The sequence below is a fragment of the Monodelphis domestica genome, chromosome 3, assembly GCF_027887165.1.
Source record: "Monodelphis domestica isolate mMonDom1 chromosome 3, mMonDom1.pri, whole genome shotgun sequence".
Classification (NCBI taxonomy): Eukaryota; Metazoa; Chordata; class Mammalia; order Didelphimorphia; family Didelphidae; genus Monodelphis; species Monodelphis domestica.
In genome coordinates, this window is record NC_077229.1 from 55,294,232 (window position 1) to 55,313,100 (window position 18,869).

Sequence of the window (18,869 nt, forward strand, 5' to 3'; positions counted from 1 at the left end):
CCATACAAAGCATTGGAAGAAGAAGAGGAGACCATTAACAAGGAGGAGAATTTAGAATAAGTTTGTATAGGAGATAGCATCAAAGCCAGGCTTTGGGTAATTGGGAATTTGGTAAGATGGAGATCAAAGAAAATGTGTTCCAGATGTGAGAGACTGACTGGGCCAAGGCAATGAGGAAGGACCTTGAATATATCATGGATGGACCAGCTGGCATGTCTGTAGCCCTGTAATGGAGAGGAGATGGATGGGAGTAAGGTCAAGCAATGCTGGCATAGTAATAAAAAAAATCCCTATTAAGGATATCTCTAGATGCAGAACTTAGGAGTCTGCATTTATTCCAGAGGCAATAGGGAGTCATTGATGGTTTGGGGGCAAGGGCATGACATGTTCAGATCTGTATTTTAAGGATCTTGATTTGGCAGTTTCCTGGAGGATCAACTGGAAAGTTGGGGAGAAGGGAAAAGGGGAGACCAATTAGGAGGCAATTGTAAGAGTTCATGTAAAAAGTGATAAGGGTAGAGGTTGAGTGATTGGAAAGAAGGAATCCTCTGATTTAACGTTGGATTTAGAGAGGAACCTAAGCACCAGGGAGCTTAAATCATCTAATGAAGGGCACACAGGTGACAGAGCAAGGATATGAATTTCAGTTGTCTGACTCAATGGGATCACATTGCCTGAGATTCAAATTGTGGGCAAGGTTCTTAGATTTCCTTGATCTCAGTTTCCTCACCTGTAAAATTAAAAATAAAAGAGATCCCTTCCATCTCCTCTCCATTATAAGGTCACAGACATGCCAGTTGTTCCATCCAAGACATATTCAAAGTCTTTCCTCAGTGCCTTGGACTAGATGGCCTCTGAGGCCCCCTCCAGCCCTTCAGCTTTGAAGCACTGATCCTACCCATGTGACCTTGGACAAGTAACTCAGTTTCCCCATCTATAAAAAAAAATGGTTGGTGCAGCAAGGTGGCTTAGTGGATAGATAGGAGGTACTAGGTTCAAATCTGGCCTCAGACACTTCCCAGCTGTGTGACCCTGGGCAAGTCACTAAACTCCCATTACTTAGCCCTTGGAATCAATATCAATGTATTGATCCTATGACATAAGATAAAGATTTAAAAAATAAAATAAAATAAGCCTATGATTACCCATAAAAGTCCATTGATATTTCCCATTCCAATTGGAAAATGAGGCTCAGGGAGGGGAAGGGACTTAATCTAGGTTACTTGAGCCCAGCTCTCCTGACTTTCTGCAGGAAGCCCCTTTTGCTAAGCCACATTGCCTTTAAAGCCTGAGTCTTGCCCCTCAGACACTCCCCTGGAGCCATACAAGACGTATTGGTAGACTTAAACCAGAATTCGTGAAATTCTTACTACCTGCTTGGCCCTAAGCTTGGTGTCTCTCCTACATGGAGAGTCACAGACTCTATTCCTCGGGAGTCTACGGTATAGTGATGGGGAGGGCGAGGTGGCAGGTCACACTCACAAATAACTAGGAGAAGAGGCAAAGTGACATAAGTGACAAAGGAGAGTTCACACCCCGGCACAAAAAACCACAAGTATCTGGAGATCTTCTGCAAAAGGATTGCCTGGGTGAGAGGCAATGCCAAGTGGGAATTGCTTCCACCTACAAGATAGTGCACCCCTGGGTGGAATCCAGATAAAACTGAAAATGGCAGGGGAATGGGGCCAGAGACTAGGGTGTCCCCTGAGCCCAGCCCAGCTCACCTGGGCAGAAGCCTTTACTGAATTGAGATTCATATCCCTGGCCTGGGTGAAGTCCTCCGTTGGCTGGACCTTTGATTACATCCCACTTCTGTTTGGAGGTGAACAACAGAGTAAGAGAGTGGCAAAGAAAGGTGGGTTTGGATTCAGAGCACCTGATTTCACATCCTAATGGGGAATAATGGAGAAGACACTGGTAATACTGACTTCATATCACAACTCAATTTATTATCTGTGTGATCCTGGGCAAATAACTTAAATCACTCTGTCTCAGTTTCCCCATCTGTAAAAGGTGGGTATTGGTCCTGATGGTCCCTAATGCTCCTCTGACTATGATCTTATATCTCTAAGAACTGACGTAAGTCATTTAATCTCTGTGCCTCAGTTTATCCATCTGTAAAATGAGGACATTGGCCCTGATTGTCCCTAATGTTCCTCTGACTCTATGATCTTATATCTCTAAGAACTGGAGTAAATCATTTAATCTCTGTTCCTCAGTTTCTCCATCTGTAAAAGGAGGGCATTGGTCCTGATGGTCCCTAATGTTCCTCTGACTCTATGATCTTATATCTCTAAGAACTGGTATAAGTCATTTAATCTCTGTTCCTCAGTTTCTCCATCTGTAAAAGGAGGGCATTGGTCCTGATGGTCCCTAATGTTCCTCTGACTCTATGATCTTATATCTCTAAGAACTGGTATAAGTCATTTAATCTCTGTTCCTCAGTTTCTCCATCTGTAAAAGAAGGGCATTGGTCCTGATGGTCCCTAATGTTCCTCTGACTCTATGATCTTATATCTCTAAGAACTGGTATAAGTCATTTAATCTCTGTTCCTCAGTTTCTCCATCTGTAAAAGGAGGGCATTGGCCCTGATGGTCCCTAATGTTCCTCTGACTCTATTATCTTATATCTCTAAGAACTGGTATAAGTCATTTAATCTCTGTTTCTCAGTTTCTCCATTTGTAAAAGGAGGGTATTGGCCCTGATGGTCCCTAATGTTCCTCTGACTCTATGATCTTATATCTCTTAAGAACTGGTGTAAGTCATTTAATCTCTGTGCCTCAGTTTCTCCATCTGTAAAAGGAGGGCATTGGTCCTGATGACCCTTAATCCTCCTTCAACTCTAAATCCATGATCTTATACCTCTCAGAACAGGGGCAAGTCACTTAACCTCTCTGTGTCTGTTTCTTTATTTCTAAATGGGGGGGGGGGGGAGGGTGGACTAGAGAGAATCTAAGGTTCCTTCCAGCTAAATCCTTGGCTCCAATCTCACCTCTGACATTCACTAGCTTTGTGACAGGGGATGAAACACTTGCACCATTCTCAGCCTCAGTTAGCTTTTCTGTTAAATTATATATATATATATATATATATGTATATATATATATATATATATATATATATATATATATATCACAGGGTTGTGATGAGGCTTAAATGAAATAGCACAGTAAAACACTTCAATTCAATCCATCCAGCATTTTAAAAATTCTTATTATGGGCTGGGCACTGTCCTTTATAAGAGGTGGTATGGCATAGTGGATAGCTTGGGAGTCAGGAAAACATGGGTCTAAGTTCCACCTCTAATAGATATTGGCTGTGTGACCCAGGTAGGTCACTTAACCTCTCACTGCTCCAAGCAACTCTGAGTCTGTAAGTTGCAGAGCATATCTATATTTGTAGAAGATTTTTTCCTCTCTGGGAATTCATGGTGTAAAAATCACATACGTATTCCCTCTCCTTCTCCCCCAACATGTTCTAGGAATTGTACTTCACAAATTTTATAGGGCTGCATTATAAACAGGGTTTTGGGGGGGTGGAAAGGGGTTGGTTGTCTCTCCCTACTCCATCCTCCACTCAGCTTGCCTTCCTATTCAATAAACTCTAACAGCTCCCTATTACCTACAATATCAAATGTGAAATCATGTGTTTATCTTTTAAAGCTCTTCACAACCTGGTTCCTTCCTACCCTTCCAGTCTTTTCAGCTCTTCACTCCCTTCAATCTCTCATCCAGAAAACCTGGCTCTTCTTGGTTTTTCTCCTACACAATACTCCAACTCCTGACTGCCTTTTGCATCAGCGGCAAATTTCTCATGCCTGCAGCATTCTCTCCTTCCTCCTCACTGCTTCCTGTCTTCTCTGGTCTCCTTCAAGACACAGATGAAACCTTGCCTTGTGCACAAATTCTTTTTCAGCCCTAACTCCCTCCTCCACTGCAAGTGCCTTACTACAGTTTATCTGTCCTGAATGTATGTTATTTGTACATTTTTTGTTTTTTTTTGTTGTACTGTTTACTTGTTTCAGTTGTGACTGACTCTTTGTGACCCCATTTGGGGTTTCCTTGGCAAAGATACTGGAATGGTTTGCCATTTCTTATTCCAGCTCATTTTACAGAAGAGGAAACTGAGGCAAACAGAATAAAGTGACTTGCCCAGGTCATAGAACTACTAAGTATCTGAGCCTAGATTTGAACTCAGATCCTCTTGACTCTAGGCCCAGTGCTCTATCCACTGAGCAATTTATATTCCCATCATTTGTATGTAGTCTCCCTTATTAAACTGTATACTCCTTGATGGGAAGGATTCATTTTTTACTCTTTTTTTGGTGCCCCAGAGCTTAGCACGCTACTGGACACATAGCAAGTACTTATAAAATGCTTACTGAGGGGCAACTAGGTGGTTCATTGGAAAGAGGGACAGGCCTAGAATTGGGAGGTCCTGGGTTCAAATCTGTATCCAGACACTTCCTAGCTGTGTGACCCTGGACAAGTCACTTAACCCCATTTGCCTGGCCCTTACTGATCTTTGGCCTTGGGATTGATCATTTGTATCAATTATAAGACAGAAGGTAAGGGTTGAAAAATGCTTGTTGGATGACTGGGTCTGAATTAGAGTTTTTGAAACTGAAGTGTTGAGACCCCATTTAGCATCAGTGAGAGTGATGAGACTGACCCCAAGCAGTTCAGACTGCTGATTGGTACATTCAGACGTTTTGCAAGAATATAGCTTTGTGTGTCTAAGAATTCACCCTGTGAGCCATTCAATGCAACATTTCTACATTGCTACTAATGTAGAATGATTGATCCCATTGCTGGGGAAAGGGTATGGGTTCAATGCAAGCTATGATTACACCAAAGATACCAGAAGCTGAAAAGCCACAGTGCTCTTAAAACACTACTAAATTGATGCCCAAATGTCCCAAGCTTGTAATTATCCTCCTACTCTAGAGAAAGGGTGGGGAGGAGAAAAATCTGGAGAGTTCTCTTGCAGAGCCCGAGGAAGAAGGCTACCATCACCTACCTCCTCGCTTTCTCCCTCACCAAGCCATCCTCATTTCCCTAGTTATAGGAACTTGGCAAGATCACATAGGATTCGGCAAAAATTGCATGGTGATGGTTTTCTTTCAATTATCTAATAGCACATAATTGCCCGCCCTCCCTCCACACTCCTTGCTTTAAAGGATAAAATGCTTGATCTCTGTTTCTTTATCCTTTATCCTCTGTTATAGCACTTGGACACAGAGCTATGTTTTCCTTCGGAAAAAGGCCACTTTCCATGGCTGATTGCAAGTAGATTTGGCAGCCAGGATAGGATCTAAGCAAACTCATGAAGTGGGCAAAGTTTGTTTGCTCTCTCTTTCTATGCACAAGTCTCCTTTTCCCCCTTCTCATCTCTCTCTCTCTCTCTCTCTCTCTCTCTCTCTCTCTCTCTCTCTCTCTCTCTCTCTCTCTCTCTCTCTCTCTCCCTCCCTCCCTCCCTCCCTCTCTCTCTGTCTCTCTCTGTCTCTTTGTCTCTCTCTCTGTCTCTCCCTCCTTCTCTCTCTCCCTCTGTCTCTCTCTCTCTGTCTCTCTCTCCCTCCCTCTCTCTCTGTCTCTTTGTCTCTCTCTCTGTCTCTCCCTCCTTCTCTCTCTCTCCCTCTCTCCCTCCTTCTCTCTCTGTCTCTGTCTCTCTCCCTCCCTCCCTCTCTCTCTGTCTCTGTCTCTGTCTCTCTGTCTCCCCCTCCTTCTCTCTCTGTCTCTCTGTCTCTCTGTCTCTCTCCCTCCCTCCCTCTCTGTCTCTGTCTCTGTCTCTCTCCCTCCTTCTCTCTCTCTCTCTCTCTCTCTCTCTCTCTCTCTCTCTCTCTCTCTCTCTCTCTCTCTCACACACACACACACACACACACACACACACACTTCTTCTGTCTTAACCCACAATGACCCCACTCTGGCCTGGCCTTCTTTCTCTATTTGCTCATCAAGGAGGGGTTAAATCAAAAGGTGATTCTTGTCCTATTAATATTACTTCAATTCCATCTTCAGGGGTCTGTGGTTCCCTCATGTGGGTTTCTCAGTTTCTTCCTTTGGGCAATGAAAGGGATCAGAGCAGACGATTTCTACGATCCCTTCCATGAACTGGCATGTTATGATGCAATGACCACTCTCCGTCACTGCAGGTGGCCTCCTCTCCCTGTGCTAATATAACAGTTTTCTCTGTTTGCAGGCCCTTGCTGCTTGGACCAGAAACTCTGTTCTGGAGTTTTTCATCCGTTCAGACCCGGAACTGTCCTGAGTAGGGTATGTCTCATTTGTATCACTATTTCAGACTAATTCCAGTCATTCTTCACTTCATTCTCTTCTCCCCGGGCATCTTCTGCAGAGCCACTGGGCTTCCTCATGGGCACTTTCCACTTCCACCCCGCCCCATTTTCTAGTTCTGTAACTATAACCAAATTGGTACTGCTTTTGTGCCTTGAAACCCATATGTTTACCCCAATACTGTCCACTGACTATCCTTATAGTTTTGTATTTGTTTTTACTAATTTATTATTATATTATATATTCTTTTAAAAATTTGAATGCCAAATTCTCTCTCTTCCTCCAGTCCCTATATGTTATCAATTATATACGTCAAAGCAGACGAAATATATTTCCATATTGGATATTGGAAAAAAAAGGCAAGGGAAATACATCGTTGGACCTTTCAAAAGCATATCCCCCTCCATGGCTGCCAGAGGGGCCAGCTGCAATGGCAGCCACAGTTAGAATACTCTATAATGGCGACTTTAACTGAAGAGATTTAAGACAGATCTCGCGTATTACAAGGAAGCGTGCAGAGTGTCTAGAGAGCCACCCTATAGATTTCTCCAAACCATCTTTGTAAATGGTTTCTCCTATCACAGAAAACCCTGTCTTGGAGTTGAATGGAAGTGACCTCAGTGGCCGTTGGAGTTTAACTCATACCCGAACCAGAATCCTTCCTGCAGCATCCTGGCAAAAATTCTTCCAGTTTTGGCATAAAGACTTCAGACAAAGGGGAACTCACTGCCTTGCAAGGAAGCCATTCCACTATAGGATGGGTGTCCCTATTAGAAAATCTGGTGCATAAACCATGACTGAGTCATGTTATTCTAGTATCATTGGTCAGAAGTGATTTGACACATGAAGGACCAGAGGAGGGCATGGAGAACAAGATGAGCAAATCACCTTAATCTTTCTCAGCTTCAGAGTAGTCACTTTACGTGGTAATTTGGAGGCCCAGGTTGTGGGCCTCCATAATATCAGTTGTGATTATTATCAGGACCAGAAATTGTTACCTCATTAGTAGACAAAACTTCCTCTATTAATGCATATCAGTATCTCCTAGGAAATAGGAGATTCTTTGAGAGAATGGCTTAGAATACTAAAAGGCTAAGAGACTTGCCCAGAGTCACATATACAGTATAAGTTGGAGGTAGAACTTGAACTCAGGTTTTCTTGAATCAAAGGCAACTTTTCATCCACTATACTACCCTTTCTCTCAAATAGTTATCATCATCATCCTACCTCCTTGTGTTCTACTGGACTTTAAGTAGGAATCAACAACAACTTCTTAATGCCAAGGAAGAAATAGGATTCTAGAACTGGAAGAGTTCTAGGTTTGGAGCCAGTGGACCTTGGGTAAGTCTTTTCCCTTCCTCATTATCATTTCCTCTCCAGTAAAATGAAGGAAGTTGTGGTACAGTATAAAAGAGCATTGGATTTGTCATTCAAAAATAAGGGTTCAAAAATCTCATCTTGCTACTTCCTGTGTGACTTTTGGTAAGTCATTTAACTTCTTTGGGCTTCATCTTCTTCCATTGTCAAATGAAGAGGAGATGGACACAGTGACCTGTTTAGTGTCTTCCAACTCTCTGTTTATGATCCTATCATCCTAATTTGTCCTGAACCTAAGAGATTTTGGAACATCATGGCCTTAGAAGAGCTGAGCTGTTGCAAATCAGTTACCCTGCAATAATATACAAGTGAGAAAAAAACTACTGGCAAGCCACACAAAAAAGACTAGTTTGACATTTCTATAGCTTTTAAGGTTTTGAAAATTGTTTTAAATCCATTAGCTCCTTTTAAAAATAAAATTGTATTGATGTCCTTTGTTTCTACATCATCAACATTTCCTCTGTCTTCTCCAAAAAGCTATTCCATCTAACAAAGAATTTTAAAGGAGGAAAATCTCAGCAAAACAAACCCAGCCATGACAAAAAGTCCGACACTATCCTATTTCTCGTTGCTCTGTACTCAGTCTCCCATCTCTGTAAAGAAGCAGTACTTCTCGTATCTCTTCTTGGGTCACATACTTTCATCTATTCTTCTTTTTTCACTCTGAGTCTTATTGATGTGCCTTGTTTTTTACATTAGAGACACTGACACATTAGAAACCTTTACACATTGTTCCCACTTGGGGAAGAGTTCTCTTGTAACGAAGTAAGACAGTTAGCAAAGCGAATAAAACAGCGACCTTAACTGAAAGCGTGTGTAACATTTCACACTGCCATTGCTACATTCTTTGCATCTAGTGTTCTCTTCGCTCAGCTTACTTCCACTGATCTCATTGGAGGCAACAATGGGCGCTAGTATCATCAGTCCCATTTTATGGATCAGACTAGTGGCTGATGTTCATGTTTCTTTTTTAAATTAGCCTCATTACTTCAGTTGGGAGTCTACGTGGACAGGGTCCTGGCCTTGAACCCTCATTCGTTGTTATAGAGATTTTTCTTTGAAGAGGGAAGGGGGTAGGGTCAGGGGAAAACTAAACGTTAACACGTTTTCCAATTTTCCCCTTCTTCCCTTTCTAATCAGCTTTAGACACATCCAGATAAAACACCTTGCTTTAAAAGGCGACAGATCTAACGCCTCTGTCACTGGCATACTAGCTTGCAAAGTATGAATTAAAATGACTTGTCTACTGGATGCTATCAAAACTCAAGTCAATTACATCATTAGCAAATCAAGCAACACATCCTAGGCATGGGCTACTTAAGCCGATTTCAGTCCATCAGAAATGCATAGCTAGGAGCCAATTACCTGCTCCCTGATAAAGTAATTTTCTGATCTAACTCTCCTCATTATAAGAAAGGTTATTAAACATCTGAGAAGCAACTTAAAATTCATGAATTCTTCTTTTTAGAAAACCAATATAGATACCTCAATTTTTTCAACTTAAGTAAGTTATAATTCCAAGCGGATGGCTCTCTGCTCAATCTCCCTGGTCAGCTGTATTTAATTTCTTAAGCCATGGAAATGCACAGTTGGTTTTATAGCATCACTTCCAAAAACAGGAATGTTTCACTATTTAGTAGGTTTTTTTCTTAATCACAGAAAGGGGAGAAATTGTCCTCAAAGTCCGTATTGTTGACATTCCAATAGGCTTATGATCTCATCAAAATAAGTGACTTCCTCCCAACCATGTCGGTCTCAACCTGTCTATCTGATGCAGCCTTGGTCTTTAGTATCCCCAAAGTTCAGCACAGCATATTTGACCGGATGGATGGGCAGCCCTTCTCACATTCAGTTGGCATCATGAGGATATCAGAGAAGCACATCACTCACTCTCACCAAATGGCCATGTTGCCATGTTCTTTTTCAATCATGTGTTTCTTCAGTGATATCCTCCTTGTTGATACCAGACTCAAAACTGTTAATGGAGTAAATGCCGATGAGGTTCCCTTCTGTCATTCCATCCCCTACCCTTCATCCTTCTTCCTTACGTTGGTCTTGACAAATCCAGAAATGAGAACACAATGCTGGGCTGTAAGCCTTACCTTTAGGACCTGCTCTAGATTCTCCAGTTTGGCTTGGAGCTGGTATTTCTCCTTCAGGGCCAAATCACGTTCTTTGGTCACTATGGTGAGGATGTGGCTGAGACGATCATAGTCTGCTTTTACCTTTAAAAAGTGAGGGAGGAGAGTAGAATGTAAGTTCTCTGAAGGCACAGACTATCTTTAATTTTGTATTGGTTTTGCTCAGTGCTCAGGCAAATTAGTGCCAAGCACAGAGGAGGTATTTTTTTTTAAAACCCTCACCTTCCATCTTGGAGTCAATACTGTGTATTGGCTCCAAGGCAGAAGAATGGTAAGGGCTAAGCAATGGGGGTCAAGTGACTTGCCCAGGGTCACACAGCTGGGAAGTGTCTGAGGTCAGGTTTGAACCTAGGACCTCCCGTCTCTAGGCCTGGCTCTCAATCCACTGAGCCACCCAGCTGCCCCCTACAGAGGAGGTATTTAATAAACATGGAATTGAATTATGTCATATCAAAAAGATTTCACAAAAATCCGTCTATGAGAAAAGCAAAAGACATAGAATGTTCCTAATGTCATCAAATCAAGCATAGATAAACACTTTCAAACCATTCTCAAAACTGGATAAATCCAAGAGAAAAAGTCTCTGACTCACTTACATAAAAGCCCCCCATGCTAAGGGATTTGTGCTCATTTGCTAACCAAGCTACGACGCATGAACCTCTAGTAGAAGGGAAAGAACCCCGGGGTAGTATGTAGACAAGAGGCTTGGAGTTGAGTCTTAGTTCGGTCACTAACAATTATTGGGAGGCAGCGTGGGACAGCAGTAAAGAGGTTTAGGGTGGGAATCGAGATCACGTGGGTCCAATATGCCAGATGAAATTTGGGGCATTATATTCATACCTGGGAGTCACGATTTAAGAAGGACATTTATAAATAGGAGAAGGTCCAGAGGAGAGATGAGGGGATGTTGAAGGGACTCAAGTTTATGCAATATGAGAGTGTGATAGCCAGAAAAAAGGACAGGGCAGGGGAGGGTGAGAGTTGTGGCTGAGTACTAAAGAGCTACCATGTGGAGGAGATGCCAGATTGTGGCTATTTGGTCCCAGAGGGCAGATAGGTAGCTCAGTGGATAGAGTGCCAGGTCTAGAGTCAGGAAGACTCTTCCTCCTGAGTTCAAATCTAACCTCAGCCATTTAACTGGCTATGTGAACCTAGAAAAGTCACTTGATTTTTTTGCCTCAGTTACCTCAATTGTCCAATGTGCTAGAGAAGGAAATAGAAAACCAGTATCTTACTGGAATGGTTTGCCATTTCCTTCTCTAGCAAAGGCCAAGAAAACCTTAAAATGGAGTCGTGAAGAGTCAGAAATAATTAAAACAACTAAATAACAACAAATTTGGCTCCAGAGAGAATTAGGAGCAATGGACAGAAGTTCCAAGGAAGCAAACTTAGGAAAGAATTCCTAAAAGCATGAGTTATTCTCATGTGGATTAGAATGCTTTGGGAGGTAGTGAGTGGCTTCCTCCCCACTGGAGGTTAGGACAAGTTCGGGCAACTAATGGACAGGCTTACTGTGGAGAGAATTCTTGTTCAGAGATCAGTTTGACTACATAGTGATTGAGGTCGTTTATAACTGAAATTCTGCAGTTCTTTGAAAATCTTGCCTCTGATCTCATTAGCTGTGTGACCATGGTGCAGTCACTTGAATTCAGTGGAATTCAGTTTTCATCATTTGTAAAATTAAGGATAATTTAAATACTTATCTCATAAGAGTTCTTTTAATAGATATGCTTTGAAAGTCTTACAGCTCTTCTGAAATGTATTACCTAGGTGGCTTTGAACAAATAATTTGCCCTCTTCTGGTCTCAGTTTCCTCCTCTATAAAATAAGGGGTTAGGCTAAATGATCGCTAATATCTCTTCCAGTTTTAATATTCTAGGTTCTAGATACATATCAGCTCCTAGGACTTTGAAATTTGTTCGTATTTTAGACTGGATCTCTCTAACTCACCCAGGATGAAAAGGCAGTAGCTACTCATGTGCCTGACTCCAAAGCTGATCAGTGCAGAAGCTCCGACTTATTCTGTTTTTCCAAACTGGTCTAGTTTCACTCCTCCTCAGGCAGCCTGATGACCTTTTGCTCCAAAGGGTTAAATTTGGGTGGCTTTAGCCCTGCTTCATCTCTGAAACACTGAAGTCAAGTAATCCACCAGTTTCAGCCTCCATAGGATCAGGGATTAGAGGTCTACATCAACACACCCAGACCTTGTCATGATTTTAAGAACAATATGACTGATAGATGGAAGTGTGGCATGGTGAATTGAGGACCAGTCTTGGATTCAGGAAGATCTGGATTCAAGTCTTGCCTCTGACATTAGTAGTATGATCTTAACCTTTCAGATTCTCAAGTAACTCCCTAAGATTAAAAGTTAGATGATTAAAAAAGATTTACCAAAAGATAGATGAGTTGCCAATCTGTATCAGTGGAGAGAATTTCTTCACCAAAAGTTCCCTCCATTGATGAAATCACAGGTCAAAAGCACTCTACCCACTCCAAAAACAATCATAGTTTAATAGAGCTGGAAGAGACCTTTGAGATCATGTTTTAGCCCAGTACTTCATTTTATAGATGAGTGTCCTCAATTAGGGGTAGCTAGGTGGTACAATGGATATAGAGCTGGGCCTGAAAGTAGGAAGAATCATCTTTCTGAATTCAGATCTTGCCTTAGATATGTACAAACTGTGTGACCTTGGGCAAGTTGCTTAACCCTATTTGCCTCAGTTTCCTCATCTCTAAAATGGGCTGGAGAAGGAAACAGAAAACCACTCAAATATCTTTGCAAAGATAACCACAAAAGGGGCCATGAAGAGTCAGACATGACTGAAATGGCTGGACAACAAACAATAATCCTCAATTAAGGATGATCAACTTTTAGGGATGTCCATTTACACCAAATCTATCTTTTGGTTTCCTTGAACCTGACAAGTGTGATTCAAGAGGTGTAGAAATGGTTTCCCATTTACTCTCAAGTTCTCTTTGTTGTTAATGATGCAGAAAGAGAAGACCCATTTTAAGGAGCTGAACGTTTCCTTTCTCCCTACAATGGTTTCACATAATTCATCATGCAATAACGGGTTCTCAGAAGGTCAGGCTCTTTTGTAGGAAAGCTTCTTCAGTTCCACACACTGTATATGTCATGATGTTAGCTTAAGGTGACACCTTGAGTACCACTAGATATTCAGAAGGTGGGAGGCACAAACTTTCCAGTCACCCTGCTGGAATGGTGTTGCCTTCCTGGAAGTTGCTCATGCAAGAGGTCATAGAGAGGTTTTGTTGATAAGAATGTCTTAAAGCAGTTTTGTTATTCAGTGATGACAGCCAGTGAGAAAAAATAACTTTCAAGTTCTCAGGGGTGAAAATGTCATGTTTGGTTTGTGACCTGCATCAAATCTAGAATCAAAGACCTTTTGAATGCCATTGGTTTTTAGCTTCCTAGAATATTGGATCAAGTTTCTATTTTTGCAGCAGGGTTGAGAGGGCAGAGAAAAGAAAAAGAGCAAAATGCTTAAATAGCTTAAAGAGAAGCTATTTCAAAGTGGAACAGGCAGGTCCTGGGTTCAAATTTGACCTCAGATACTTCCCAGCTGTGTGACCCTGGGCAAGTCACGTAACCCCAATTGCATAACTCTTACTGCTTTTCTGCCTTGGAACCAATACTAAATTTTGATTCCAAAATGGAAGGTAAGGGTTTTTAAAAAATAAAAAGGTAAACTGGCTACCATAGTAAAATGATGATATTAAAAATTAAATCTTGTTATATTATTAGTTTAGAGATAAGACATGAAGAAGCTGACTTGAGAAAGAACTGGAATTTGAAACAGAGTTGAGATATTGTCAGTTTCAAATGTTGACAGTATGTGGGGGAGGGGTAACAGTTTTTCTGTGGCAGTTGGTCTCTGGCAGTTACTCTCTATCGGAGTGGTGAGAGCAGGTAACATTTTCTTTTCTCTCTCTCCTCACTGTCTGAGATAGAAGGAAAGGAGGGAAAAACCTGAAGGAGCTATGTAATTTGCTTTTCCAACATGGGAAACACTAGTGACTATCAATTGCTATTACATAAATTATTTTTATATCTAAAAAGACCAAAGAAAGATCTGGTCTTTGGTTTGAACTCCAAGTCTGTTAAGGCTCAGAGTCCTAACTTGGTTCTTGCTGAGGCTCAGCCAGCTAGCCTTTTGTTATTTTTATAATTTGGAGACAAAGTTATGGGTTATACACTTCATATAAGGATAATAGCATTTAGTTTATTGTAGAATAGTGAAAATTTGGGTTAGTCAGATCAGAAAGGATCAGCATAGACTGTGGAGAGGCTTCCTTGTGGAACCAGGGAATTTTATTTGGGTGGAGTTAGAATTCCTTAGTTAGAAATCCTTTTTTGTCCTTATAATCTCAGTAAATAGTTTATTTTATATAACAAGAGTCTCCTTAGCATCTTTGTGCCTGTCCCTGAAGAGAAGTTCCCTTATGAGCTTATGACTTTAACTTCAATGATATAAACTGAAGATACTTTGTAAGCACAGCAAGCAGAGTATTTAATCAGTTTATAATCAATAATCAATTTGTTGCCCATTATTTTTACAATAGGAAAGAGTATGCTCCCAATCACTGAGCCAAAGGCTGGGTGCTAGCCTCTCTTGGAAGCCTGTATTGATCTTCCCAGTTACTGATGGTCCCTCCTTAGAAATGACATTATATATATTTTGCATTAATTTTATGTACAAGTTGTATAAATATGATCTCAATGATATTTTGTTTTTAACCCTCAACTTCTGTCTTAGAATCAATACATTATATTGATTCTAAGGCAGAAGAGCAGTTAGGCTAAGCAATAGGGGTTAAGTGACTTGCACAGGGGCACATAGCTAAGAAGTGCCTGAAGCCAGATTTGAATCCAGGACTATAGTTCTCATCTTCAGCCTGGGCTCCCTATCCACTAAGCCACCTAGTTGTCCTCCTTAGTGACATTTTGCACTAATTTTTAAATGTATATGTTGCATAAGAGCATCTTCTAGAAGATATGGCCTTTTTATCTCTGATGCTTTCATACAGGTGTTTAATAACTGCATGTTGAATTTGATAAAGGGACCATTGGGGGGAGCTAAATGTTGGGAAAGATGTGGATAATTTGGAGACCATCCAGAGGAGGGTCACCAAGATGGTGAATGGTCTTGAGTTCCTGTAATATGAGGATTAATTATATGAATTAGAAGGTTTAGCCCAGTGAAAGAAGACTCAGAAGGGATGTGATCCTATCTTCAACTGTTTGAAGGAATGTCACGTGGAAGAGGAATTAGACTTCCTCTGATCAGACCTAGAGGAAAGAACTGAAAGAAAGTGCATAGAATTTGCAGAGAGACATATGAAGCCTAATATAAGGAGATCTCCTAATCACTAGAGATTTTCCAAAGCAGAATGGGCTTCCTGAGAGGAAGTGGGATTCTGTGGCATTGGTAATCTTCATACAAAGGCTGGGTCACCATTTATTAGGTGGGCAGAAGACATGTGGGATTATTGTTTGGGTATGTGTAAGATCTAGCTGGCCACTGAGACCCTGAAAACGCTCAGATTTATGTGATTCTGGCCACTGAGACTCTGAAAACGCTCAGATTTATGTGATTCTTTGAAGTTCTTTTATAGCCCAAGGAGAAGACTATGCTTCTCTTTGTTCCCATGTTTGGGACTTCCAGAAAACAGAAATTCACAATTACTTTTACTATGGCAATTGATATCACGTCAATCAGACATCGAGACCAGTCTGGAATTGTATTTGATGCAAAGATATCAAAGCCCAAGATTTAATAGAGAACAGGAAGGTCAGGATATAATGTTTCTAAAGGTCTTGGTCAAATATAGGTACCTGGGTGGAACAGCAGATAGAGTGCTAGACCTAGAGTCAGAAAGGTTTGAGTTCAAATCTAGCTTTAGATCCTCCCTGGCTATGTGATGTGGGGAAGTCATTTAACCTTTATCTGCCTCAGTTTCTTCATTTGAAAAAATATATATATATATAATAGCATGTAAACTACATGATTGTTATGAGATATTTATAAAGTGTTCTATTATAATAATAACTAGCATTTATATAGAACTTTAACAAAGAGTTTTAAAAATACGATCTCATTTGTTCCTCACAACAACCATAGGATATAGGTGCTATGATTACCCTCTGTTTAGCCAGGTGGTCCAGTAGATAGAGTACTGGACCTAGAGTCAGGAAGACCTGAATTCAAATCTTGCCTCTTACATTTATTAGCTGTGTGACTCTGGCCAAGACACTTAACCCTGCTGGCCTTGGTTTCCTCATCTGTAAAATGATCTGGAGAAGGAAATAGCAAACTCCAGAGAACCCCAAATGGGGTCATGAATAACCGGCCAGGTCTAAAATGACTGAACAGCAAAAACAAATCATCCCCAATTTCCATATTGGAAAAAAGTGAGTTTGAGAGAGTCAAGGGACTTGTCCATAGCTAGTCACATAGTGAGTAAGCATGGAAGGCAGGCTTTGAAGGCAGGTCTTCCCAAATCCAGGTGCAATGCTATATGCCAAATCCTTTCCATCTCTAAATCTGTGACATTGAGTAGGCATAAGAGGTTATAGCCAAAGAATTAATAATACAACATTATTTCGACTTGGGAATCTTGTACTGTAGGAGTGATCCTGGGCTGGAACAGGTGAACGGGCTCAGAGGAAGAAGAGTCGGGTGGGGTATACTCTACTCTATTTAAGATGCCAGCAATGTTTCTGGACCCTGCTCTTCCTTGCCTGTTTTTTTTTTCAGTGTACCTAAATTTGCTACTTCAATGTAAAATTCTGTGTGATTATAAGCAAGAAAACTTCTGTTCCAACTTCATTTTGGAGATTTTAATTTAATTTAAATTTAAAATTAATTTTGCCTAAAAGAAAAACATTTCTCTCCTTTTCATCCCAACAGAGGTCAAAGTTCACCTCTTCCAGAAAGCCCTGCAAGCTTCCATCCTCTCACCACTATCCCATTTCATCCCAGTACTTGGAAAGGACCTTTAGAAGTCAGTTGATTCCATTTTCTTATCTTACTGATGAAAGAGACTGAGATCCAGAGTTCAGTGACTCAGCCACAGCTACACAAGTAGCAAATGGTTGATGTTCAGGCATTCTATCATGTTAGATGACCCCATGAGCCATAGCTATCTATGGAGTTTTCTTGTCAAGGATACCAGCATGGCTTGCCATTTCCTTCTCTAATGGTTCCAATGGATCTTTTTTCCCCAGACAGTGATAGGTTAAGAGACTTGCCCAGGGTAATACAGGTAGGAAGGATCTGAGGCTAGATTTGAAGTCAGGTCTTTTTGACTCCAGGTCTAGTATCCACTGAACTCCATCTCCAGACATTCACACTGACCCAAAGATAGTATTCTTGTTCTGGTTTAGGGTCAAAAAGATACTTTCTCAGGTCCCTTCCAGTTCTGAGAGTCTGTGATCTTTTCTCCTGCAAAAATGGAGATTTTTGAACCCCAGACTTCAATCCCCAGAAGTCCTTGGTATTTCCCAGAATTCCCTATAATCTCACCTGAGCGAGATCACAATTAGTATTTAAGCTGGCAGTAATGCCTACCTCGCTCTCTTCTATGCTCTCTCTGCTAAGCCATTAAAATGATGTAGTAAGTAAGCTAAGCGTGGGCATTCTGAATTGGCTAATCAGCCATGGGCACATGGTTTATTATTTTGTACCCTTGATTTCTAATAATCCTTAATAAACCTCATAAAATATAATATTTTATTACTAGAGACTCATTTAATTGTTACACTCCCCACATATACATATTTTCTCCATTTCTACACATTTCTCCAGCGGTTTGATGGCAGACTCCCTGGGGGCAAAGACTGAACCTCCATTTTCCTGTCTCCCAGGACAGAGGAGGAGAGGGCTCTGTCCACACTCGGTACTGGGCTAAGAACCACAGATCAAGAATCCCTTCAGTGCCTTCCTTTGGTGCCCAATGGCTGGTGGCTCTTGATAATGCTGTCTGCTGAATTTGTGAAACAGAACTCTTGTAAGCATGAGTGCAATTATCCCCTCACCAAGCCTTCTGCCCAGAAGCACATGGGGCATGCGTGGAATGGGATCACATGAGGAGCACAGCTGCTCTATGTTGCCATACCCTTTGGCAATGGCAGCTGACCCAGATTGCTGCCTGGGCCACAGGCCTGGTGGGATGATGAAAACACTCTTAGCTCGGCCAGCTCGATGCTCATTTGCCACCCACTTTGGCCCTGCTGTAGGCCCTTCTCTACTGCCTGTTGGTTGACATCATTGGCCCAGAAAGAAATCACCTCAGGAGACTGGAAGAGAAATCAGTTTCTGGGCTCCTAAGGGTTCCTTTTATTAGCATTGCCACGCAAAGCAGAATCTTTGCATGGAGTTTGCACTTGGCTACACACCAAACAGTCTGTTGGTTGCAGGGAGAGGCTCCAAAAAATACACAGGAAGTCCTAGTTCTGCTGTGACTTCTACTAATTCCCTGTGTGACCCGGGGCATGGCACTTCATTTCTCTGAGCCTCGGTTTCCTCAATTGTAAAATGTGGTCAGCAAGTGCTGCCCCGACCACCCTATGGGGTAGCTGTGATGTTCTGGGTGAGGATGTACAAGAAAGTGTTTTATAAAACTGAATTACAATATTCCTGTGAGAAGCAGCATGAGCATACTAGATAGAAGATTGGGGTTAGACTTGAGAAGCCCTGGGTTCACGTCTTGCCTCTAACATATACTTGCAATATGCTCACGAGGAAGTAAGAGAATAACCTCTCTGGGTCCCAGGGACCTCCTTAAGACAATTAAGTTACAGAATTCATCATAGTTGAAATTGTAATGAAGGAGAGATTGTCTGTGCTGGAAGTACCTACACTGGAGAATTTGTAGCTTTGGAGAAAACAAATTTCATGTAAAAGGATCTGTGGGACTCATATGGGTCTTCCCTGCAGGTGTGGAATCATGGAAGGGATTAGAGGGGACAGTGAGGTGGCACAGTGGATAGAATGCTGGGTCTGAAGTCAGGAAGATTCTTTTTCTTGAGTTCAA

The 18,869-nt window shown here is 41.5% G+C and overlaps 1 protein-coding gene across 4 annotated transcripts in view; it reads right to left on the minus strand.

The window, feature by feature from the left end:
- RIMBP2 (RIMS binding protein 2) overlaps window positions 1–18,869 on the minus strand; it is a 576,724-nt gene that overhangs the window by 172,093 nt on the left and 385,762 nt on the right. For all 4 annotated transcript variants that reach the window (XM_056821917.1, XM_056821914.1, XM_056821916.1 and 1 more), the window contains one exon: window positions 9,774–9,896. In XM_056821917.1, the coding sequence (XP_056677895.1) occupies window positions 9,774–9,896 (123 nt within the window). The remainder of the gene's footprint in view (window positions 1–9,773; window positions 9,897–18,869) is intronic.